This window comes from Zeus faber (genome assembly GCF_960531495.2).
Source record: "Zeus faber genome assembly, chromosome: 8".
In the NCBI taxonomy this organism is placed as follows: domain Eukaryota; kingdom Metazoa; phylum Chordata; class Actinopteri; order Zeiformes; family Zeidae; genus Zeus; species Zeus faber.
The window spans coordinates 14334933-14358177 of NC_137195.1; the positions used below are offsets into that span (position 1 = coordinate 14334933).

Consider the following 23245-nt stretch of genomic DNA (forward strand, 5'->3'; position numbering starts at 1 on the left):
TCGCTTTGGATAAAAGCGTCCGCTAAATGACAAAATGTAATGTAAATGTAATCTCCCATTTTCTAGGCTCTCGTTGTTGTCCGTCCTCAAACCACAACATTCCCACATCCCGGACACTTACCTCTCTGGGCGCTCCTCTCTTTATCCTTCCGACCGAAAGTCGGATGCAGATGTGAGACCGCGAGCGGGAGTCTGCCCCCACGCCACTCTACCCCCTTTTCTGTCTTTCTTGGGAATTTATGTCGCAAACCCATCCTGAATCGTGTAATCCCTCCAAGTCCATCTGTTACTGTAGTCGCCCCTCTCTGCCTGCGTGCTTTTCTTTTGGATATACAATTCCTTTCTCACCTTATTTTTTCCCCACCAGTCACTGAAGTTTTACCCCCGCTGCTCATCAGCATAATGTTTTACTTTACATTGCTGATAGTTTAAAAAAAAAAAAAAAAAAAAGAGTAAAATAGTGTTTTTCTTGCGCTCACTTTTCTTGCCCTTGAATCTGTGCCAGTGCTGCACAAAGCTAAATCCTGTGTCCACTGAATCAAGTTAAAAGAGTGTTTATTTTTGGGTGTCAACTGGGTACTCCAAAAACAGAGAAACAAGAAAGGAGCTCAGGTATAAATAGTAACAACAATTTATTTACAATGTTATGTACAAAAAATGTTCAAGCACAAGAGGAAAAAAAAAAAGAATGCAAAAAAAGCAAAGATATTGTATATGTGTGTTAATAGGTTATGTCTGTAATGTTAAAGTCCGGTAAAAGGAAGAAGGGCGAATGAACAAATAAAGTAAAAAAAACAACAAAAAACATTAACCCCAGGCTTGGGATTTACAGTAGTGCAGAACCAACTTGCCATCACTGCCAAAACACTGGAAAAAATGAGACGGGAAAGAGATCAATGGTGAGTTAATATTTGAAAAAGGAACAGAAAAAAAAAATAATAATTAACAGTGAGCCGTTGGTATTCAATAAAAAAAGTTGAGCTCGGTTGCACATCCCTAACACTGATGTTGTGTGAAATCCTCTAAACTCCAAAGTTAATGATTATCACCTTGTTATGACGGAAGCTCACGAGGTCTGTTGGTGCTGATCGTGTTCTAGGAACTATAAAGTGTATTGCGTTATCAGATGCGAGGCCTTATGACATGTCAATATCTAAAAGGGAACAATCTACAGTCCACTGCAAGCCTGTATTTCAGGATGAGCCGTTATGTGTTAATGGCAAAGAACATTACGCTACAGGATTATATTATATTGATCCGCTCACTTATTGCTCCCCCTGCTGGTCAAATGTCCACATTAGCCACTGATTGCAAGAAAACGACTTGTTCAATGAGTTTTAAACAGCATCACAATGACTTCAAGTCGTACCAGAATTTTGACCAATTCAGATAACAATGAGATGATTTTTCAACTATTGAAATAAACTTGTGCTTTTTCAAACATTTACAGCATTTACACCGTGGCACGGTGGCGCAGTGCATTGCACTGCTGCCTCACAGCAAGAAGGTCCTGGGTTCGATTCCCGCCTGGGGCGCTGTTGGCACCGTGCTCCGGCGGGTTATCTTCCAAAACAGGAGCCTTTCTGTGTGGAGTTTGCATGTTCTCCCCGTGTTCACATGGGGTTTCCTCCACCTCACGTCAGTAAGGACCCCCACCAAAAACATGCACCCATCATCGTCTGACCAGCGATGGACACTTATCACCTGGTCCCCGGGCGCGTCCACGTATGCTGCCCACTGCTCCTGGCTGTGCCCCCGGAGGAAGGACAAGCCAGGATGGGTCAAAAGCAGAGGAGCCATTTCACCGGCCACCATCAAGCATGTGCATGTGTGTGTGTGTGCAAGCATGTGTTGTGGAGTGTCGTGTGACGATTAAAGACTGTTTCTTTTCTTTCTGTTTCTGAAAGGGATAACTAGTTTGCAGTCTCAATTGCTTTTTGTTGTTTTGGTTTTTTTTTTTAGCAGTCTATTAGATCACCCCTTGTCTGTAACAATGGTTAACCTCTTTAAACAATGTGTGTGTTTTAAAGCAGCTCGTTGAGTTCCTTGAGGACTTACAGCACACCCTTTTTCTAGTTCTAGTTGCAGCAGCCAGACTCTGCTGCCACGGCATAACAAATAAAAGGCAATACCTTACCACAAAAAGTCACCCCATGTAACTTTAATATAAAGTTTAATTTCATTAACTTGTCTAAAAACACATGTGTCTTGTAAGTACTCACTTCAAAGAGGACACCAATTTCTTGATCGGGTGAAGGAGCAAAAGACTGGTTGACGTATATAAACTGAGAGAAAGAAAGGAAACAGTTATATTTAGAGCACATTTCCAAAAAAAAACAAAAAACACACACACACACACACACAGACACACACAGACACACACACAGAGAGATTGTAGTTTAGCTCTCACCAGTTGTTCGTTGGCGTCCAGCTTGAGGAAACGACCGATGAACTGAGAGAGAGACTGGACAGTCCTGCCTTTCTCCACCGACCACTTCTTCGTCTTCATGATGGGCGTGTCTCCAACCGCCTTCAGGAGCACGTCGACTGCAGAAAACACAAAGAGTGGACATTAAAATCTGCAGCTACAGCATCCACACGGGACACGGGTGTCGGGGCGAAGGGGAAACCTGATGTTAAACAGAACACTCCACAAAGCTCCCAAGCTGCGGCTTAGCACACAACCACACAAACACAGTAGATCACACACCGGCCATGGAAATACTGTAAAAGAGGGCAACTTTTAACTCGCGCACTAACATTTAATTCGTCTTGTAAAATCCATTGAAAAGGGCCCTAAAATATAGTGAGAGTTATTTGAGAACGCCTTGGAGTAGTTCAAGTAACAAAAGAGCAAAAACGATCGAAAATCATTCGCTAAGGAATAACTGTGATCCTTCCAGGTGTCAAAGCCGAAACTGAGGAAAACATTTATATATTTTGCTAAATGCAACTTCCTGTTTGTTTTATTTTCTTCATTATCACTATCTGGTTGCCTTATTTATGCATGTAAAGCACTTCCAGTTGCATATTGTAGGAAAGGTGCAATACAAATAAGGGTTATTACCACCATCATCATCATCATCGTCATTGTTATTGTTATTGTTATTAACTAATGTTGATGTGAATTTGACCACGTCATGACACAAACAACAGTAGCTTTCCGCAGTAAGGTGTCAACGACGCAGACCAAGTCGATCTCTATTCTACAGCGTAAACCTTCGACCAGATGTTTCGAAATGGAAATGGAAATCCAGCAGTTCACTGTTTTTGCCAATTCTACTGGGTGACATAGCGTCACGCGGAACTAGCATACAGCGCTCTAGCCATTAGCACCGCTCCGCGTGAACAACATTGCGTTTGATTCGCGATGACTCGTTTGAAAAGAGAAAAAAAAAACACCACTGTACTTTTCTTCTTCTCCTCGGACGTGGCCGCGTCGTCGGGCGGTGTTGGGTGTGGAGCCGAGGCTTCGTCTTTGGGGGATTCTGCGGGAGACTCCGCGTGGTCGGCCATGGTCAGCGGTCCCCGTGTGGCTCCTCTCCCGTCACCGCCGCGCTCCGCCCACCTTGGCGTAGGACGCGCGTACTGGCGGGCGATTGGCTAGTAAGTGTTTCGGCGTTCGAGCCGCACTCGTTTGATTGGTTGAGGCGATATTTGAGGCGGGGCTTACCACGGAAGCTGTGGCTCCAGTGGAAGGGTGGGGAGAAACGCCGCGGTGCGTTTTTAAGCTTATCGGGGTGGTGCGGCAATTTGCTTTAGGGTGAATGTAATATGCACTGGAGTTAGAAAGTTTGAATTCAGATAAAATGTCGGCATATTGCCGGTGTTTGCAACGCTAATCCCGTCATGCATCCTAATGGAGTGGTTTCTTTTAGGGGGCGTGGCCTCTCCGGGACAGACCTGACCCGTTGGAGTTGAAACTGTTCCCCGCGGAGGACATCCCAGCGCTTTTCAACGACAGTGAGCTGCTTTCCCTGATTATTCAGCTAAGTTTAATAAGCTTTGAGAAAATTGTTCACTTTTGCGGCTTTCGTTTTCGAGAGCCCAAACCCAAATTATGGAAGCAAAACGTGTCCCCTCCTCCCAGAGTGACCTATGTCCTATGTCAACACAGCAGTGACGTGGCCATGTCACCACCTTTTTGGTTTTTATTTTAAATCCACAATAACAACCTTATGTAACTGATCCGTACTAAACATTTTTTAAAGAACCGGAGTTTCAAAGGCATTTATTTTGTATAATGCTCGTCCAGTGGCAGGTATTGGAAGGCTCTCCACTAAAGGCTCAGTGCTGTTGCTGTGTGACATGCAGGAGAAATTCAGGCCTAATATCTTCCAGTTCGCCAACGTCGTCGGCAATGCGGCCAGATTGCTCCAGGTAAGTCGCACGCACGTCAGCCTTAATGCCGTTGTAATGTATTGAAATTACAATTGCGACTCGTCTTCCCCCACAGGCCAGCCGTGTGCTGGGCATCCCCCCCATCGTCACAGAGCAGTACCCTAAAGGTTTGGGCCCCACGGTGCCAGAGCTCGGTGCAGGAGACCTGAAGGCACACGCCAAGACCAGGTTTAGCATGCTGACGGAGGAGGTGGAGAAGGAGCTGGAGGCCCTGGGCAACCCCAAGCAGGCTATCCTGTGTGGAATAGAGGCACAGGCCTGTATTGCGGTGAGACCACGACGCTGTAGTAGAAAGTTTAGTTGCTGAAATGGCATTTTGCACTCTCCTGTGTGCCATACGTTCACAGAGATGCGATGGACACGCTAACTTTGGTGACCCGAGAACTGTGTCACACAAAGGTTTTACAAGCAACGGTTAAAGCCAACTTTGGGTTAATGTGCATATTTTAAATGTGTGATTTCCAGTGCACGACCTTTGACCTGCTGGAGAGGGGGATGGAGGTCCATATTGTGGCAGACGCAGTGTCATCCAGAAGGTAGATGCCTTGTATACTATGATACTTTTACTGACTAGATGTTTATCAAGGCGGAGATAGGCTTAATTTGGCTCTTTGTGCTTCCCCCGCAGTCACACAGACCGGCTGTTTGCTCTGTCCAGGCTAAAGCAGAGCGGGGCTTTCCTCACCACCACAGAGGCAGTTCTGCTGCAGCTGGTCCAGGGCGCTAAACACCCCAACTTTAAAGAGGTGCTTTTCTCATCCAACATGTCTTTATTGCTTTACCGCTACAAACACGTGAATTTTATTTTCCTATTCTTGCTTTTTTTTTTGTGGTGTGTTTAAGTGAAGGTGATGATGCTCTTCCACGATTACTTTTCATAAGCACTCTTATTAAATTTAGTTTTTGTTTATTGGCAGATCCAAAAGCTGTTGGCCCACCCTTCTCCTGACACTGGCCTGCTTGCCTTCTTCAGCTCTTTGTAGGAAGTCCAACACTGCTCACACTGGGTCCACAAAAAGCAATAAAATGATGGCACTCTTTTAAAGCAGACTATTGCTCACTATTATTAATTTATTTTCATGTCATGTCTCACATGGTTCCTTCTTAAAATTAATACAACAGGCCCTGAACATCCTATACATGAGAATTTAAATATTATATACACATACATACAGAGGGTTGACAAAATAACAGAAACACTGCATAAAAGTCACTGAATCACAACAGGTTGATGTCAGGGGGAAATAGTAAATACAGAACAGCACATGCCAAACACTGACTAAGTTCATCAGCAAAGAGTTGGGAGAAGTTGGGGAAAAATGTCTCCAACAGATGTCAGGAACAACTTCCAGGATCTCCGGCCGTCGGAGTGCGGTCCCAGGAGCGGCTCAGATGCTCTCAGCTGCACCTTGAAGCCGAGGTGCAGCAAGACATTAATACAAAGCTACACATCCACGTCCGTGTCCGCATGGGGGAAGAACAAGAAAATCGAATGTGTGGAATGAGTCCAGACCTGAACCCCTGGAGATGAATTGAGCGGTTCGGAGACTTTGCAACGGCTTCAGCAGGCACCGGCTTAGTTCTGCTGATGGTGTCACCAGTTATTATGTCGAGAATTTGACAAGAGGGCATGACTTTCCTTAATAAATCAATTAAATGTGTATCCATTTTGTCAGTCAAATTGTATTTCTAATGTCAGGTTTAAGTTAATCAATAACATTGAGTGTCTAATGCGGAACATTTGACAGGCAGAGTTTTTCACAGCTCTATACTGTGCTGGTGCAGTGTTGGTTGTCGTTGCTTTCCCACGCATTCTACACTCAAGAATAGTGTAAACTGGAAAAACTTTAACCTCAAGCGAGGGGGGGGAAAAAAACAAAAAAGTTGGAGCTGACAGAGGGGGAGGGCGTTTTGAACTGATGTCATGAAGAGGGAGGAGAGTGTGACATCATCCTGGGACAGGCAGTAAGGGAGGGGTTGGAGAGAAGGAGGCAGAGAAAGGGGGAAGCGGGCTCCGTAGCTTTTCTCTTGTTTGTTTTCTTCAAAGTGAAAACTAATTTCCAGGAAATCTGCGAAGATGCGACGAGGCCCGGCACGAATTCACAGCCCGAGGGGGGAAGACATCTAAAAAGGTTGGAGAACTTAGGGGGGCTGAAAAGAGCGGCAGAAAGTTGACACATACATGCACATCGGATGACATCAAATATTCACACTGTCTGAGGCCTCGGGGCCTTGAGTCGTTCTAAAAAAAGGTAAGAGTCCTAACTCCTCAGAATTTCTCAGCATAGTTGAATCAATCAATTCATTGTGTAATCTGCACGTACGCAGACTGGTAGAGTCATGCTTCCTCTTGTCTTGTGAGGGGAGTGTTTCCAGTGTAGTACAGGCTTCTTTGGTTTTAGTTTTCTGTTTTGTAACTGATCCTGGCTGCAACTCCGGCAAAGGGGAGCAGACGGTGTAGCACGTTACTGCTTCCCCAGACCGAATCCAAGCCAAAACAGCCCCGCGCACACGGTGCTGTCTCCTTTCCCCCCCTTCCAGGTTCCCTGACAGAGAGAGAGAGAGAGAGAGAATGTCGTCCGACCTGGACTCCAGTCTGACCAGCATCGACTGGCTGCCTCAGCTGGGGATCAGCAGCCTTCGCTCGGGAAAGGAGAGAGGGGGAGGAGGAGGAGGAGGTGAGCAGGACAAGAGGAGAGACAGGGGGAGGGAGAGAGGAGACTTCATACTCTCCGTCCCGGCCCCATCGCCCTCTAACTCCAAAGGGAAGCCCCCGCACAGCTACGCCACCCTCATCGCCATGGCGATAGCATCTGCACGGGACAGGAAGCTGAGTCTTAACGACATCTACACCTGGATCAGCGACACCTTCCCCTACTACAGCCGAGCCGGCCGCGGGTGGAAGGTAGCCCGCTCAGTACACGAATACTTTAGTAATTACATGATAACTGTGTTCAATATGTATGCATAATATCATTGTGTGTTATTTGCCTTTTGACAGAACTCCATCCGACACAACCTGTCTCTTAATAAATGCTTCAGAAAGGTTCCTCGGCCACAGAGTGACCCCGGCAAGGTGAAAATCTTATTCTATTCATTTGGAATATGCTTTGTGGATGGATGGGATTCTAAAACGGAGCACCCTGTGCATTTGCAGGGTTCCTACTGGACAATGGACGGACCCTCGGCGCTAGGCCAAGCGAGGATGCCCAAACGTCCGTATCCAGAAGAAAACGATCGGGAGAGGAGCAGCGTACGTCCGAATCCCTCGGCCATTTAACGTTAGACAACCTTAAAAAGTCCACCTTTTCTTTTTTTTTTTTTTTAATCGGGATTCTGTCCTTCAGGTTCCCGACGTGCCTGCGACACAAGGAACGTCGTCCCTAGAGCCGCCGTCTCCACACGTCTCCCACGTGGACAACCAGCCCCTGAAACCGCCGCCTCCCGGAGGGATCCGCGAAAACACACCTCGGCAACCCTCCCTCTCGCCCCATCCCTGCAAGGTAGCACTGTCTCCATTCTTCCAAACCTGAAAATGAGAAGCTTGTGAAAGCGTTTTCCCGACTAAATTCTGTCTCGATATGATTCACTTCAGGTTGTTTTTTTTGTTGTTGTTTTTTTTTTTTATTGCAGCGAGCCTACATTCCCACCGTCCACGACACATCACGCGTGGCCGCGCCTCCCATCTCCTCCACCTGTTCTTTCCCTCCTCAGCATCAGACCTGCCTCTCCATCTGCACCGCCCATGCTCCCTCCCTCTCCGTGGCCGGCGTCTCCGTCCCTCCTCTGCCTTCCTCCTTTCTCTCCGTGGACACCCAGTCTTTACCCTCTAACACGGCGGCGGCGCCCGGGTCCACCTTTTCCGTCCTTTTCCACTCGGCCCCCATGCCTATGACGATGTCCGGTTTATCGGGCTCCTCTCAGCCGGTCCCCGCTGTCTCTGTCGCTCATCCTCTTTCCGCTGCACCCCCCGTCTCGTCCCACTCCTCCGACCTCCCTCTCCGCTTCACATTCGACGAGCTGAGCTTTCCGGACCTGTGTGTGTCCTTCAAGTCTCTCGCCAAGAGCATGCGTGGACGAGGGGGCTCCCAATGTAAGTGCCTTCTGTCCGTTAGTGCACGTGTCCTCCATCCTCTCGTTGAAGTCGTATTATTTTATTTTTATTTTTATTAAATCCTTTATTTTCTCCAGCTGATGCTGCTGCCTTGGCGGTGCCCGGCCACGATATCACTCCGCTGCACACTCCCACCATCCTGCCGTTGTCTCCCTACCCGGCGCCCGCACTGGGAGCCCCCCACTCTGAAATGGAGCGTCCCCCTCAGTATGGTGAGTCTCATATCGAGTATCAATTGAAATGTATGGCTTTCAGTGACAATAAGTGCTGGGTATCGAAATGTGATCCTTTTATAATATTTAATTTAATGCATCGTTACTATTGAATTTTTGACGTCAAATTGTTATACCACAGTAGTCGATCTATTCAGCTTCATTTTCCCAAAGGGGAACTTCAGGTGTAGTAGCCAGTTTTTGTGTGCTTAACTCTTCTCAGTCATTTAGCAACAGAACTGTTAAGGGACCTCTTAGTATTTGAGGGTAAAGTGTAAAATGGATGACTTGAGGTATGTGTTGCTGAGACAGAAATACGAAGCTGTTAAACTGAGGATCGATACTAACGCCATGCACCGAGGGCTGACTGATTCACATCCAGCTTCTTGAGTGAAAACCGACTTGGCCGACAGTTTGCCCAGGCACCACTTCTCCAGCCGTTTCTGTCGATTTAGAATTGGAGATCACAGAAATCTAAGCGAGTTGATGATGGGCCGGTAGAATTCGATTGCTCCTGTTATCTGGACCAGCGGCTGTAATCGGTTTAAAAAAAAAAAAAAAAAAAAAAAAAAAAAAATTCTTCAGATGCTATCCACATCCTCCACTCTGAAAGATAAACCGCTTTTCCGTTAACAAGACGACACAGACAGGATGATGCACTGACGGACACTAACAATTTACCCACAGAACTGTATATGAACTGAACATCAAGAGTCATTTTGTTTTTATTATAAGGGGTTGCAATGTAGGAATTGACATATTTACTATAAAGTAGTATATGACCCTTAACTCAGTATTTCTAGTATGAAAGGAAAGCATGGAAGAAAGTAGTATGTTATCAAGGAACCAGGATCAATATATTTTTTCAAATGATACCCAGTGACGACAGCAACATCAATGTCTCATTACTGTACCTGCCTTGCTCCTGTGGTAGTGCTGCCAGCCGACTGGTTCAGCAACACAGACTCCCTCAAAGAAAGCTTCCGCATCGCCAGCAGTCTGGACTGGGCCAATATAGATCTCTCAAGCCACCCAGGTCTGTGCTTCCACCCACCGCTTCCTGTTCTCCCGCTTACCCTGTCTTCATATCTTACATACATTTGCTACTGTTCAGGCGGAGGCCCGATGCTTCCTCTGGCCGCTTTATCAAAGTTCCTTCTGCTTCCAGACCTGCTGGAGAGCATGCGACAAGCCGAGCTGGGCGACTGGACCCTGGACCCGGCTCTCTTCACCTCTCTCTGCGACTCGCTGAACCGCTTCTTCGCTCAGAAGGGCATGATTGGTTCTTCTGGAAACAACTCGCCATTGGCCCTCGGCGGGCTCCCCTCCATACAAGTACCACCCTTCAACACCAATCCCCCGCCCACCTTGGCCAGCCTCACCCATCCGTTGCCCCTTCCGTACCTCCTGGTCCCTCCTTTCAACGGAACGCAGCCCCCCAGGAGGGTCCTGCAGAGGCCCCAGCTCACACAGCCCGCCACCAACACTGGTAAGGCCTGAGGATTTGTGGTGGCTCTATCCAAATCCACAAACAGGCAACACAGGGGTACTACTGTGCTTGCCGATTGTGGACCATTAATTATTTTAGGCTCGATTCCATATGGTTAGTATGGTCATAATTAGGATCGATTGATGAACAAAAATCTCTGCGCTCTTCCTCAGCTGGTGTCCAACCTCAACCCATGGCACCGAGACAACGTCCTCCACTGAAGAACCTCCACAGCAATAGTGAAGAGATTCAGGACGACTTTGACTGGGATTCCTTAATTGTTTGACCCTCGCCATCTGTGAGCGCACTTTGTAACATGACACAGATCTGAAAAGAACCAGCCTCGCCCACAAAGAAATCCATGCAGCAGCTGCCTCCTCCATATTGTGCGTTTTTTAAGTGACTCCGCAGCCAAGTTTGGTGTCCAGTGTATACTGTAATGTAAGACTAAATTGATAGATTTTCTCTCATGTTTCATCTTTGCAGCTTTGTCTTGGGGCTGGGAGAGCATTCCTGTTTCATAGGTATTATGTTTATGTTTATGTTTATGTCACTGCCAACCAAAACAAATTGAGAGCAAAGGTATTATCGCCACCGGAAGGGGCTCTGGATATATTTTAAATATATTATATCTAGATGAATGACACACTGGGCGACTAAACGCCCACATGGGAGCTGACTTAAGGAAAATACCTAGCATTAAACAAGGCAAACACACATGTTTGTGTTTTTTATTTCATAAATTTCTTTTTTCATTTTACTTTTTGAACAGTTTTTTTTTCTGAACAGTTAACACCACACAAAGTTTAACCTTACCCAATAAAATATTTTCTTTTTCTTGATATAAAACAATAAATTCAAACTAAATTAAAAGAACAGCATGGAGCATGTCACCAAGTCCCTGTTGTTTTTTTTCCTTTCATTTGTTTAAATTGTCTTTTTATGTTTTTAAGAAGCATCCGTAGCTCCCCCTCCCTGCAGGAAAGAGGGATGAAATGCAAGGACAGTCGTGCTCTTGGAGGTCTGTGCACCAGGAATCCCATTTGAAGTCAGGGGGAAAGAAAATAATGCTTCTGATTGATACAAACAGGTGGCAGAGAAACATTGGCAGAGAAATGTGTGACCCATACAATTCCTCATTTGAAATTGCAAAATGAAACAAAAACGACATTGTGGATGATGTTTTTTGAGTGTCGGATAAGAAAAACGGAGACGTATTGATACACATTCAATCTCCCCCCATCGGATCAGAAATGCCGGGGCTTTCTTTTAATCTCTACTATTAAAAACAAAGGCTTTTGATTTAACCATGATATTGGTAAATTTTCCTTGTTTATTTGTTCCCCCAAACTGGACAAAATAAATTATATGCAACATTAAATTAAAAGTAAAATAGTTGAACGATTCGCCCATTTTGTGCCTGAAATGTTATTTATTTTTTTACAGCCCAGAGCCCGTATTTATAAAGCGTCTCAGAGACTAACTGCCTAAAATTCTCAGTAATGCAAATTTGGTCCTACCTATAGGTGTAGGAGTAAAAGCATTTTTTGATTTAAGAGGTCAAGAGCAGTCCTAACCCATTAAGAGTTCCCAGCAGATGGCCTACAGGCAGCTTTTATAATAAAGTTTATTATTATTATAAATAAAAACTTCATACTAGGGTGCATGTTCTTTGACACTTAGTAATGGTTGCCTCATGGCACACACAAAATCGTGCACGGAAATGAGTCCAACTCTATCCAGATGACCTCCTTAAGTTAACTGACTGTAAAGCGCATAAAAACGTCGCTGGATCATTCTTGTGAGATCGTGTACAGGGAGTGATTATACCATCTAAGATACTGTACACTTTCTGCAGAAACAAAGTTCTCAGAACTTTTAAACTTTTTTATAGTGCCGATATATAGATATCTATATATGTATAGATACAAAGATTCATTAATTTCCCCATCGCTCAATGGGATGTAATCCAAAAAAAAACTTTTTTAAATGCATTTTTGCAAATTGCTGGTTGGAGTTGCAGGTGTCATAGATGGCAACATATCATGATCATAGACCAATCAGGTGAGGCCACATACACGAATAAAAGACTACAAAAAGACAACAATATTTCATAACTTTTATCTCCTACTCTGAGGTAGGAATTGTTTTTACTCCTTGACGCTTGATAAATACGAGCCCAGATCTCAGTCAAGTGTTCATTATAAAAATCATCCTTCATGCGCATCTTTCATATCAGTGTTTCTTTTCATAACAGAGGGACAGAAGGGGAAGTTCGGTGTGTTGTTCGGCTTTTTCAGTGGCTATGTCCCCACTTCCCCTACTCCTCTCAGTGCAGTAATATTACAAAACAGAGTGAAACTACTCTTCAGGCCTTCAACACCAGTTGATCTGAAACAGGACTGGAACAACCATAACAAAATGAACTAGAACAGAATTATAACAAAATAAATAGATGTCTATTTCCCACCTATGAAAACCCACTCAGAAATTAAAGGGACTCAAATAAAGTGTGCAGAGAAAAAAAACGATTCTTTTGAGCAGAAAATGTGATGCTTTTTTTAAGGAAAGAAATTATATAAAATTTGATTTTAAATTTTTCTTTAAATATAGAGATGTACACCCATTTCTTTTTGGACAGATAAATTGTTTGTGTTGAAAGAGGACAAATGGGTTTCAGGGGGGGAACAAGGTAAAGACGGGGAGGTGAAAATGGGCCAGGGGAGCTGTAGTGAAACTTCCTCAAAGGAGAAAGGGGTTGGTGCTTGCTCCTGTCGTTCCTCCGCCTCCTACCGACCCCCCTGCCCCCATCCCGCCTCCTGTTCCAGTGGGACCCCCCAAAATTAATTGAGGAGGCGCCGCCCCTCCGGGACCCATAAAAAGGGCCGAGCCTGGGGGCGCCATGGGCGAGAGCCCCCCGTAGGGCATGCTCATGGGGTTGGACTGCATCATGCCGAGGCCCATTCCAGGACCCCCCATTCCTACAGCCATGGGCCCCATGCTCATCGCCGAGGGCATCATGCCCAGCATGGGGTTGGGTGGCACAGGGCTTGTACGAAGACCACTCAGGCCCAGCGACGACGGCTGAGGTGAGATTGAGGCCATAGGGGCAGCGACACCAAATGGGTTTGAGGAAGCTGAAGGTGTTGGTGAAACACCCCGACTTGAAATGGTACTGCCCGGGGTAACTGCCATGCCAGGGGCAGGAGATGAGCCTGTGGGAGGAGGAGGGCAGTGAGCCAATAATTCAGAAATACCCTTAAAAATATTTATTTTTCCAGGTAAAAATCATACAAATGTATTATATCATATCTATTTATCAATCATCTGAAAGGTACAGTGGTCTAAATCAACAACAGCGAGTACGTTTATGGTACTATGGTAATTGTCAAATGCTGAAGGTAGATTCTTTTTGGAGACAACCACAAAATGGCTGTCAGCCTCCTCTGTATTCTGTACCTGTGCTCTGGAGGAAAGGGTTATGAGTTGAAGAAGAATTGATGGAGGGAGGAAGTGGCTGTTTTGGCTTGGGTTTAGATGACACCAGGGAGTCGAGGTCCACCAGTGACGCGTTGGGGCCGAGGAAGGACTCGGGAGTCTTCCGGACAGGAAGTGAAGTACCGAGAGTGGAGAGGTCAAAGGGAACCGGAGAGCCCGTGCTGTCACAACCAGCTGCTGGGGAGCCTCGTCGTTCCAACTCTCCTGGGAGGGCGGTGTGAGAGGGGATTAATCGTGGGGGAAAACAATAGAAGGGAGAAGAGGGACACACGAGCACTGCAATATATACAACACATACCAGCAATATCTCTCTCTCACACACACACACACACACACACACACACACACACACACACACACACACACACACACACACACACACACACACACACACACACACACACACACACACACACACACACACACACACGGGGGGGGGGGGGGGATGAAATGTCGGAGAACACAACTGTTCATGCACATGGAAAAACATTTAATTATGTGTGAACAATGAATAACCCCCAAAGTGCGCCGGCACCTCAGTGTTATTTGTGGGTCTATGCATGTCTATGTGTGAATATACCTGTGCCATTAGTGTGATTGGCGGTGACACTCCAGTTGTCAGAAGAGTTAAGGTCAGAGGTAGGGAAAGCACCTCCCCCTGCCCAAGGGTCTACTGGCCCCCCCGAAGAGGAATTGCTGGGGAGCACTGGGGAGGCCCAAGGATCAGCACTTGGGGGGGTCACAGCTACAATCGGGAAGGAGATGCAAGGGAGGGGAGGGAAGGGTTAACATGACAAATTACATGTACCGTTCACAACACACAGGGAAAAGGAAGCCGGACCGGGTCTCCACAGGGGCGTTCTCTCCATGACCTCTAATTTACTGGAGACAGCCTTGACAGCTTCAGTTACGTGGAAGCAGGCGTTCTGTAGCTGGAAACTTTCTCACTTTACACCTAGCTAGGGCCCCCCTGCCAGTGGATCTAAAGTATAGGTAGTGTGGAGAACAAGCTAATCCATACAAATAAAGCGCATGAGGGGAGACAGGCTTGGCGGGCCGTAGCCACAGTAAACCCTGAGTAGAAACAAAAGGATAAAGAAATCCTTGCTTGCTTTCCTTTTCATAAACTGAAAGCCTTATAATGGATGAATAGGGCTGACCCATGGAGACGTTACAAAAATGAAACAAACCATTCCGGGGAGCAGATGGTGGCGACATGAAATGGGGCATGACTGACAGCAGGCTTTCAGACACGGTTCCCTTCGGACACGTTTCATTCCCGGCAATGTGAACGTTACCGTACGACCGACACCGGAGCAGTGACGGAGCCACTCACCAGAAGACGCCCAGGGATCTACGTTGTTCACTCTGTTGGAGGTTTCGCCCCACGGGTCAGCAGAGGGAGCTGGTGTGGGTGGGGTCGCCCCACCCCAGGGGTCTGCGATCGGGGGAGATGTAGGGGAGGCTGCCCCCCACGGATTTGGGGGTGCTGCGCCCCAAGGCCCCGAGGCAGGGGGGGGAGCGGGGACTGTAGGTGGTGGAGAGGGGCCTGCAGAGCCCACTGAGGCGACAGCTGCAGAAGCACCCCAGGGGTCCACAGCACTCAGCTCCATGAGAGCACTCTGGACAGGACGGCATTGTCAATTACAACACACCGCTATGTTGAGGAGAACGTGAACGAACCAGACAACTTTAAAGAGGAGGAAACACAAGTGTGAAAAGACAGTGTCCACCAAATGAGCAGGCAAAGTATAACCTGCCAACACAAAGCAAAATAATTCAGAGTGAGCTCAAAGTAATGGAGGCCTTGGATGTAGTAGCGCGAGACCTTCCATTAGGTCTCAGCCTTTTCCATCTATTCTTATTCCCAGTGGGTTGAAGGACCATGCTGGTGTCAGAGCGAGCTTTAGCCTGTTTACTAGCCAGCACACAAATTTCACATTACCTGGACATTTTCCTGTTCATAGCTCAGATTTTAATTCGTTAAATTATTATCAAAGTTATTTGATTAATTTTGTATTTGTTACTTCCACTTGAAAAGGCAGAAGTGCCATTGCTTCAACAAAAATGTGAACCAAGGAAAATGGTCAGGGGCAAAATGTGTATTGAATAATTAAAAGGCTGGAACTTAATTTTTACGGTATGACTATGGTCCTAAAAAAGGCTCAACACACAAGTATCAACGTGTTGCGCTTTTAACTTATAATGTTACCCTATATTAAACAAGTAACGTTTGACCTTTAAGAACTGGAAAATAGGTAAAAGAATATTGGATTTCTTTACTTAAATTTGGATATACCATCAAAATCTTTGAATTATTTAGAAAATTAGGAATAAATCATTTCCTAGGCATAAAACCAGCAGTCCATACTCCAGGCACTGGGCTTTTGGTACAGCGTTATCTCAAATCCAATGGCAAATCCACCCTTTGCCTGTAATCTGGATCGTAGTTCTGTACAATTTTAGGGGCTTTCTGAAAAACTGTTTCACGGAGTCTGTGTCCTCAACCGCTTGCCCCGTCTGCCTTTGCCGCTTGCCTCTACTTGAAAATGAATTGAAGCCGAAGGAGATTTTCGGCCCCTTTATTGACAGTTCCTACTTTTGAATTGATTGCGTGTAATTACTCTAAGAGTCATAGGGCCAAAGTTATCATTTATATTCTTATGTGTAGATATGAATATTGTTTTCAAACAGATTGAAAACAGTAGATCTATTTACAGCATTAGGTACACTGGCTGCAGCCCCCTACGGCCCACTGGTTTCATTTGTGGCCAGGTTCGCCAATAGTGGACCAGTAGTGGGCTGCAGCCAAATGGCTGAGAAAGGCTGTTTTAGGAGACACATATCCATCAGGCACGTAAACATACACACAGGTGACAGACGCCACTAGAGCAGGTAATGCCAGGAGAGCGAGAGAGGTAAAGAGCGGTACTTCCTAAAGAGTGTGCGTCCACTGTGGCAAACAGGCACATTCAACACACACCTCCTCTGGTTTAGGCTTCTCCCTCTTGCTCTCCTCGATGGCCATCTTCAGTCTCAGGTCGTCACCTCTGCGCAGTCGCTCCTCCTGCCAATCACCCAGACATAGCTCTGACGTCAGTAACCCCAAAGTTTGCATTCTTGAAGGCACCGCAGCGACATAGATGTAATCACTCTGAACCAATGCCGATGGAAAGGGAAGACCTTATTCCAGCATACTAGAACAACATTAATCATTATGCTAAGGAGCACTACCTGAATCTGAACCTGTCCCCATGATGACTTGAGGTGAAGGTGGAGGGGAATGATAAGCTGTAATCCAGGTTTCATCTCCAAAATCTAAAAAAAGTCTTTCTAGTTTAATCTTACACTAGGGCAGCATATAACTTATTAAATAAAAAGGCTTATGTACAGATACAAACAACAATAATAACACACTTTAAATAGGTTTTCTTTCTAGGCTTTCTGCTCTAAACATTCGGGCTTCCAAGACAGTGTAGATCGGTTAAAGCAATAAGTGAGTGTAAGGGAGTCTTGATTTCAGCCATGCATTCAGGGTAAACGCAAGGTAAAAAGAACATATTGCTTTGCGTTTTGCTTGAGTAAATTTAGTCCAGTATGATGACATGCACAATTTTCAAAATTAATGTGATTGTTAATCTTTTGGGTAATTAAAAGGTTTTATGTTCCTTTATGCTGCTTTTAACACATCTCATTAAATATGTTGGGGAGGCTGCATCTCCAATGTGCAACAAACTGCATATTATTACAATTGAAGAAAATCAAATTATTGTTTTATTACCAAGAGTCATTGAAGGCAAAGTAAGGTTTCTTCTTGAAGACAGGAACCATGACAAATAGGAGAAAAGTTTCATTGTTTTGATTGTTTGATAGACGCTGACAGAGGATAGGCTCGTTGGCCGGTCAGCTGACCAGACCCTAAACCCCTGACCTTTTGGTGAATCTCCTTGCTGAGTGTGAGTGCATAGCGGAGCTCTGCGTCCTCCAGAGGGGCCATGCTAGTCTGGGGGAGGTCAGGGGTCAAATGGTGAGAGCAAAACTGAGTGTGAAATGTATCGAATGATAATCTATCATGATGCTCTGTGTGCACAGAGAATTGCTGCAATGGGTAAAAACCACAAAAATTGACTTTGTTATAATTTCAGTGCTGTCCTGGATTATCATCGCTATTTTACAGGACTGGGCGATCAAATTTATTATGTCATCGTTTAAGGTTATGGCACAGTCATGAAATTGAGCTATTGATCGTAGTCTAAATTCATGATAAGACAATTAGACCACAATTTCTCAGAATGTGAGGTCCCAAACATTTTGGGGAGGGGGTGTATAAGTTTTTCTTTCTAGCTCATGTGGTGAACCTCAGCTGGATTCTTAACATGGAATTGTGAATATACACACGGATATTGTGACAAATAAATACCAAGTAATGGTCGCGACAAAAAATAAATAAAAAATCTTATACCACTGCCATATTCCGTAGCAAGGACAGCTACGACCAGGCTCTGCCTTCCTCTGATAAGCTTTGTGTTACCTGCTCCGCCTCCTCTTTGCTCATGGCCAATGCCAGCTGGAGCTGCAGGTCCTCCTCTCCAGAGCTCTGTGGCCAGGCTTGTTCAGGGTCTGCGCTACCAGAGTGGGAGCCTAATGATAGGCTGCCCCCAAGGCCAGGCGCTGAAGGAGCTGAGGAGGCTGAGGAGGCTAAGACAAATGTACAACAATGTGAGTCCATCAAGTGCAATAAAGACGCAAGTATTGGTTCCCCTCCCCTGAGCTTCTGGGAGCCAGCTTGGTGCTAGAGTCAGCTTGAAAAATGGCCTTTACTTTGTTCTGAATGCTTCAGAACTCTATCATTGGTTTGGGGGGGGGAAAAAAAAAAAAAAAAAAAAAAAAAGTTCTCTCACCACTGGAGGTCTGTGCCATCTTCTCTTTGGTTTTAAGGGCATGGATTCTTTCCTCTCTTAGTCTATCTTCATCTTTAAGCAGCGTCACCAGCTGTTTGGCTTTCTCTCGTACATTTACTCCCTGGAAAAGTTCCATACGAGCATGCATTGCAAAGGACCAACAGCAAAAGTGGATCTTCATTTAGTAAATTAATGTTTTGTTTATGTTAAAGGGAGATAATTAAATATATTCCGGGAACAAAATAAAATAAATAAAACAGGTTTATTATAATCCTCGTATTATTTAAATGTTCATCACACCACCAGTCTCTACTTTTACCATTCTGTAAAAATGTTGCTAGCTAGTCACTAGGTTTACGCAACAGGAAGGAAAGACATTGTAAAATGACCTTGAATGCAACGAGTGGCAAGCTTGACGATGTGTTTGCATTCCAAGTAAGTGGTCAGTACATAAACCTGTGTATGTTTTTGTGGGTGTGGATGCAGGGTTTTTTTTTTTTAATTACCTGGTCTTTGCCATCTCTGTCTATGTATTGGAAGTCTTTCAAGGTCTGGACTGCGTAGATGTTCTCCCGGCACTGATGGGCAACCCGCTCTGAACCGGTTTTGATCAGGTACTCCATAAGAGTCATAGCCTGATCCAAGGAAAAACAAATCAGTAAAAAAAAAGTGAAAAATTAGATTTATGTTGGGAAAGTAAACATTCAACTGTTCAGGCAATAAAGACGCTAACACATTCTCTCTGTTCCATTCACACAATCACCTTATATCAGGCTTGGGCTGATATATGATTAAATCGCCGATCGACGATGTTTGGATGGGGGGGGGGGGAATCAGATAATTTAAACTGTGTACATGCATTTTACTGTGTTCTGAAACTGGAGCAGAGAGATGGACGGGGGAAGCGCTCACCCTCTCCGCTCAGCGCTGTTGAGAAACTACTCCGGATCTCACTTCCCCTCTACAGTCCCATACAGAAACTTTAAAAGGGGCAGGTGCTCAAAAAAAAAAAAAAAAAAAGGCACACGGATCCCCAGCTACGGTTCTAGGGATCGCAGTGGAGCGCTGATCACTGGGAGGAGACTGCCTGTCGGGGGGCCCCGTGATCTGACCTCTGCTGTGTGTATATCGCTCAATATGCAAATCTTGCGATAATAACATAGCAACACACAATATAATCTCATAGAGAAAGATTTTGCTTTATTTTGTTTCCTAAGTTTCTTACTTGTATGGAAAATAAAAAAATAAATAAACCTAACTCAGAGAATTGGAGTGGAGTTTTTTGTTTCTCCCCCAGACAGCGGTGCGCGCCAGCTCCCATGCCTGCCTCTTTAATTTAGATCTCTTTATTTTTGTTTGTTTCCTAGATATATGAAACAATTCTTTTTAAACACAATTGAGTCAAGGGACTGTCCGAGTCCTTACTCTGTACTGTTCCAAAAAAGCCTGAGCGTCTGTCTCCCTGTTGTTTTCCGTTGCTATGGGACTTAGTAAAAAATGGATGTTTTTGTGAAAATACTTCACTTGTAAATAAGAAATTCTGCAACAAGGAGACCGCATTTGCCACATTACATTGAGTTCTATACGCACGCAAACCCGCCGCGTGCACGCCCCCCGATAAAATCCCGTATCGTTGATCGCTGCCCCCCCATCATCTGCGATTAGAATTTTGCACGATCGCTCAAGCCTACCTTATACACATGTCTCCAGTTCTTGCCATGGTCATTGAGCCGTTTCCACACCATGCTCATGATTTCAGAAAAGGCCACCACATTGTAGGTGAGATCTGCGATCTCTGACATGAGAGAGCTGCTGGGGCCCCATGGGTCGTTTGAAGTTGCCTCTCTAACCTGGATAGTAACAAAGTAGGGAATGTACCTCAGTTAGCCTCAACAAAAAGCACCGACCCATGACACGGTGTCCCGTAGATTTATACGTAATGAGGGTGGGAGGGGGAGAATAAACTGCATTGATGAGGACACAAGCCGAGAACCATAATGATGAATAACAACATGATCAAATGAACAGAATGTGCAAGTGATGGTGTGTCTTCTACAGAAACATTAGGGGAGAAGCTACAGGGTTTCAGCTCTGCGAGTAAACAAGTAATAAACGCTGTGAGGAGGGGGGGAAAGAAAAGCAGATATGTGGAAGGAATAACCTTGATTTCAGCATCTGAATAGTTGTGGACAATGTTCTTTACTTGTCGCCGTAGCGATGAGGTCGACATGGCAACCGTCTGGCTGTCAAGTTCCGCCGATATCTGAACAGCAAAGAAGGGTGATAAAACAATACGTTGTAGATAAAACAAAGAGCAACAGCCCAACAACAACAACAACAGTACTACTAATGAAGATATGAGTACTTTATGTTTACTAAAGATAGGTACAACGGGCTAGAACAAAAAACAGCAGTTGAAGATGTGGAACAGCCTTGATGGTTAGAGGAAGGAACAACTGAGAGTTCAACAAAAACAAACCTTGGTAACTATTATCAGGGTGTAAAATGGGGGATATACTGGAAATCAAGCTCAACAGGCATTGACTTATCGGTGTTAATGTGTGTCATGCACACCTGTTACACAAGAACACCATAAGATATGGGTCTCTTTTTGTGATATCTTTTGGTTTCTCTTCCGCCATTGCCACCCGTTCACCAAGCGCTCTGTCTCAGACTTCCTGCTTCTTCCCTTGGCAACATTGGGTCCCAAAATTACAGTTTCAGATGCAGAAAAAACTGTTGAGTGAAAACATGCTCAATAACCAAATAGTAAATCAAAATGACACAACTGAAGGAAGTTAGATCACATCTTAAGAGTTGACTAACAGCAACGGAAATAATGACAGAGTGTCACTGCGCAAAGAAATCACTTTAACTATAGCTGATAAACCCATGGCTGAAACAATGACACACCATGTAAGATAACTCTCTTTGGTTTAACTGATACTGTCAAATTAGCAATGACGCTGTGAAATTATATGTGCCCATTCAGAAAGTTTCAAAGGTATAAAACAAAAAAGGCAGCAAATACCCTGAGCAATAACTATTAATCAATGGGCAGAGTATAAACTGTAAACTAAACACACTAAAACCTGTTAGTTGGTTGGTTTTATAGACAAATAACATACAATTGTAACTCACACAAACTACTGACAACCAGAAAATGTTTGGCACAAAACTCTTCAACACATTTCCTCATGGAAGAATCTCAGACAATAAAAAATAATTAACAGAGTAAGAAAAATAACTGAATATATAAGTATATTTTCAATAGATTTCTGCATGCTAAAAACGTTAATGTGAGAAAGAATATTTGAATATAAAAACATAGGGTGGGTTCAGTACAACATTTAAAAACACTAAATGGACTTGATACAATTAAAATATGTTAAACATTACCTGTAGGACTAATGATTGCATAAACCGCATAGCCTAATATAGGGTGATCACCATTCCAAAAGTCAGTTAGTAATTCCTGAAACACCGTACCAAAGTTCAAACACAACAGCTCATCCTCTCTCTGTGGTGATAAGGTTCATGCTGGAGCTCCATGTATTTTGAACGCCGACGACTACTCATTGCAAAATCATTTAGAAGGAACAATTCAAATTAGCCTCACGCTTTGTTGGTCCCTCACATCCGAGGATCACCTCCGGAACACCTCAAGATGAATTCTGTATTCAAACATACACTTCACTACTCAGAAATTCGTCATTCCATTGGCTAATCTTAGAGGCAATAAGTATTTTAGTAACCCCCCTCAAAGCCATCTGATAATACTTGATAAGAGGGCCACACACACTTTGAAATGGCCAATACAATGCTAAGGTCAGAACAATGTAAACGGTGGTTGAGGTTAATCACCAGGTTGGGCCTTTTTGACCTCTTGAAAAAGAGACATTGAAACTCAACGAGACTACGGTTAAATAAATAAATAAAACAGCAGTCCAGCTTTTGATTTATATGTGGGGAAGAAAAACTACTGGGTCTAAACGTAGTCCTCTTACTCCCACCAGACAGTCACGGTGAACAAGGGTCTCCACGCCCAGTGGTTTACAAACACCCGACGGTAATGTCGTCACACACAGCTGTTGTGTCATATTTGAAGCTAGACCATCGGTGCAGGGAAACTGGTGTATCAACGGTCTTAACTAAGCAGTAATGTACACAATATGTTGTTAAGATCGGCAAGAGTTTTGTGACAAGCAGGTTAACACCATAGAGTTTGTCATTTAAGACATTAACTGATTGATAGAGTAATGGCAAACAAACATTAGTTTAACTTGGCGAGGTTGTCACAAATATGCAGCTAGCCGTGTGAGAGGATCTGGGCCAGCATTTCATCGAGAAAATCAGTCCTAACTTACCCAAGAGGACACCGCAGATTTGGTCCAACTTATAGGCTTGAGGGTAAAAATGTTTTTTTGTTTTTGTTTTTTTTTCCCCCATCAACCGTCTTAACCAGGAAACCACTCCCATCTCCAGCAGGATTTGGGTGAGGTCGAGAGCTGTCCTAACCTCTTAAGATCGCAAGATACCTCAGGCAGCTATAAGAACAACAACAACAACAACAATAACAAAAGCTCACTTTGCGGTTCAGACTGTCGTAAAACCGTGACGTCATTCACCC

At 44.7% G+C, this 23245-nt stretch overlaps 4 protein-coding genes across 9 annotated transcripts in view; 2 read left to right on the forward strand and 2 right to left on the reverse strand.

Moving 5' to 3' along the window:
• Positions 1-615: 615 nt before the first annotated feature.
• On the reverse strand, positions 616-3534 carry atg12 (ATG12 autophagy related 12 homolog). The gene is made up of 4 exons (XM_080005689.1): positions 3411-3534; positions 2411-2547; positions 2223-2285; positions 616-867 (listed from the first exon to the last, which is right to left on the reverse strand). The coding sequence occupies exons 1-4, from the start codon at positions 3514-3516 to the stop codon at positions 808-810; spliced, it is 366 nt and encodes a 121-aa protein (XP_079861815.1). The 5' UTR covers positions 3517-3534; the 3' UTR covers positions 616-807.
• A 145-nt stretch (positions 3535-3679) lies between these two features.
• isoc2 (isochorismatase domain containing 2) lies at positions 3680-6025 on the forward strand. Of its 3 annotated transcripts, none has more exons than XM_080005683.1 (7): positions 3680-3718; positions 3879-3963; positions 4256-4380; positions 4457-4669; positions 4867-4937; positions 5030-5147; positions 5319-6025. In XM_080005683.1, coding segments are annotated over exons 2-7 (594 nt in total). In that variant the 5' UTR covers positions 3680-3718; positions 3879-3962; the 3' UTR covers positions 5385-6025. The 3 variants fall into 3 exon arrangements, with proteins under 3 accessions (XP_079861809.1, XP_079861811.1, XP_079861810.1); XM_080005685.1 differs by having other exon boundaries at positions 3681-3700; XM_080005684.1 differs by having other exon boundaries at positions 3706-3763.
• A 363-nt stretch (positions 6026-6388) lies between these two features.
• foxj2 (forkhead box J2) lies at positions 6389-10798 on the forward strand. Of its 2 annotated transcripts, XM_080005662.1 has the most exons (10): positions 6389-6653; positions 6943-7306; positions 7403-7477; positions 7559-7654; positions 7749-7904; positions 8035-8494; positions 8593-8727; positions 9662-9763; positions 9896-10216; positions 10390-10798. In XM_080005662.1, the coding sequence occupies exons 2-10, from the start codon at positions 6974-6976 to the stop codon at positions 10500-10502; spliced, it is 1791 nt and encodes a 596-aa protein (XP_079861788.1). In that variant the 5' UTR covers positions 6389-6653; positions 6943-6973; the 3' UTR covers positions 10503-10798. The 2 variants fall into 2 exon arrangements, with proteins under 2 accessions (XP_079861788.1, XP_079861787.1); XM_080005661.1 differs by having other exon boundaries at positions 9662-10216.
• A 133-nt stretch (positions 10799-10931) lies between these two features.
• Positions 10932-23245, reverse strand: part of epn1a (epsin 1a) — a 13279-nt gene continuing 965 nt past the window's right edge. The window contains exons 2-12 of one of the 3 annotated variants that reach the window (XM_080005658.1): positions 20777-20878; positions 20307-20465; positions 19122-19250; positions 18616-18736; positions 18246-18412; positions 17646-17717; positions 16698-16781; positions 15051-15336; positions 14295-14459; positions 13676-13918; positions 10932-13431 (exon numbers count right to left, since the gene is read on the reverse strand). In XM_080005658.1, the coding sequence (XP_079861784.1) occupies positions 12959-13431; positions 13676-13918; positions 14295-14459; positions 15051-15336; positions 16698-16781; positions 17646-17717; positions 18246-18412; positions 18616-18736; positions 19122-19250; positions 20307-20465; positions 20777-20845 (1968 nt within the window). In that variant the 5' untranslated portion in view covers positions 20846-20878 and the 3' untranslated portion in view covers positions 10932-12958. The remainder of the gene's footprint in view (positions 13432-13675; positions 13919-14294; positions 14460-15050; positions 15337-16697; positions 16782-17645; positions 17718-18245; positions 18413-18615; positions 18737-19121; positions 19251-20306; positions 20466-20776; positions 20879-23245) is intronic. The other 2 variants (XM_080005659.1, XM_080005660.1) reach the window with 2 other exon arrangements.

What these genes read in the sequence shown, in the direction of transcription:
- atg12 (XM_080005689.1), bottom strand. Translation starts at nt 3,516, where the DNA reads ATGGCCGACCACGCGGAGTCTCCCGCAGAATCCCCCAAAGACGAAGCC. An exon ending in TGGACGCCAACGAACAACTG is followed by an intron (nt 2,286 to 2,410) that starts GTGAGAGCTAAA and finishes TCTTTCTCTCAG; the next exon opens with TTTATATACGTCAACCAGTC. An exon ending in AAATTGGTGTCCTCTTTGAA is followed by an intron (nt 868 to 2,222) that starts GTGAGTACTTAC and finishes CATTTTTTCCAG; the next exon opens with TGTTTTGGCAGTGATGGCAA.
- isoc2 (XM_080005683.1), top strand. An exon ending in ATGCGGCCAGATTGCTCCAG is followed by an intron (nt 4,381 to 4,456) that starts GTAAGTCGCACG and finishes CTTCCCCCACAG; the next exon opens with GCCAGCCGTGTGCTGGGCAT. An exon ending in AACACCCCAACTTTAAAGAG is followed by an intron (nt 5,148 to 5,318) that starts GTGCTTTTCTCA and finishes GTTTATTGGCAG; the next exon opens with ATCCAAAAGCTGTTGGCCCA.
- foxj2 (XM_080005661.1), top strand. Translation starts at nt 6,974, where the DNA reads ATGTCGTCCGACCTGGACTCCAGTCTGACCAGCATCGACTGGCTGCCT. An exon ending in GAGCCGGCCGCGGGTGGAAG is followed by an intron (nt 7,307 to 7,402) that starts GTAGCCCGCTCA and finishes GCCTTTTGACAG; the next exon opens with AACTCCATCCGACACAACCT. An exon ending in ACGATCGGGAGAGGAGCAGC is followed by an intron (nt 7,655 to 7,748) that starts GTACGTCCGAAT and finishes TCTGTCCTTCAG; the next exon opens with GTTCCCGACGTGCCTGCGAC.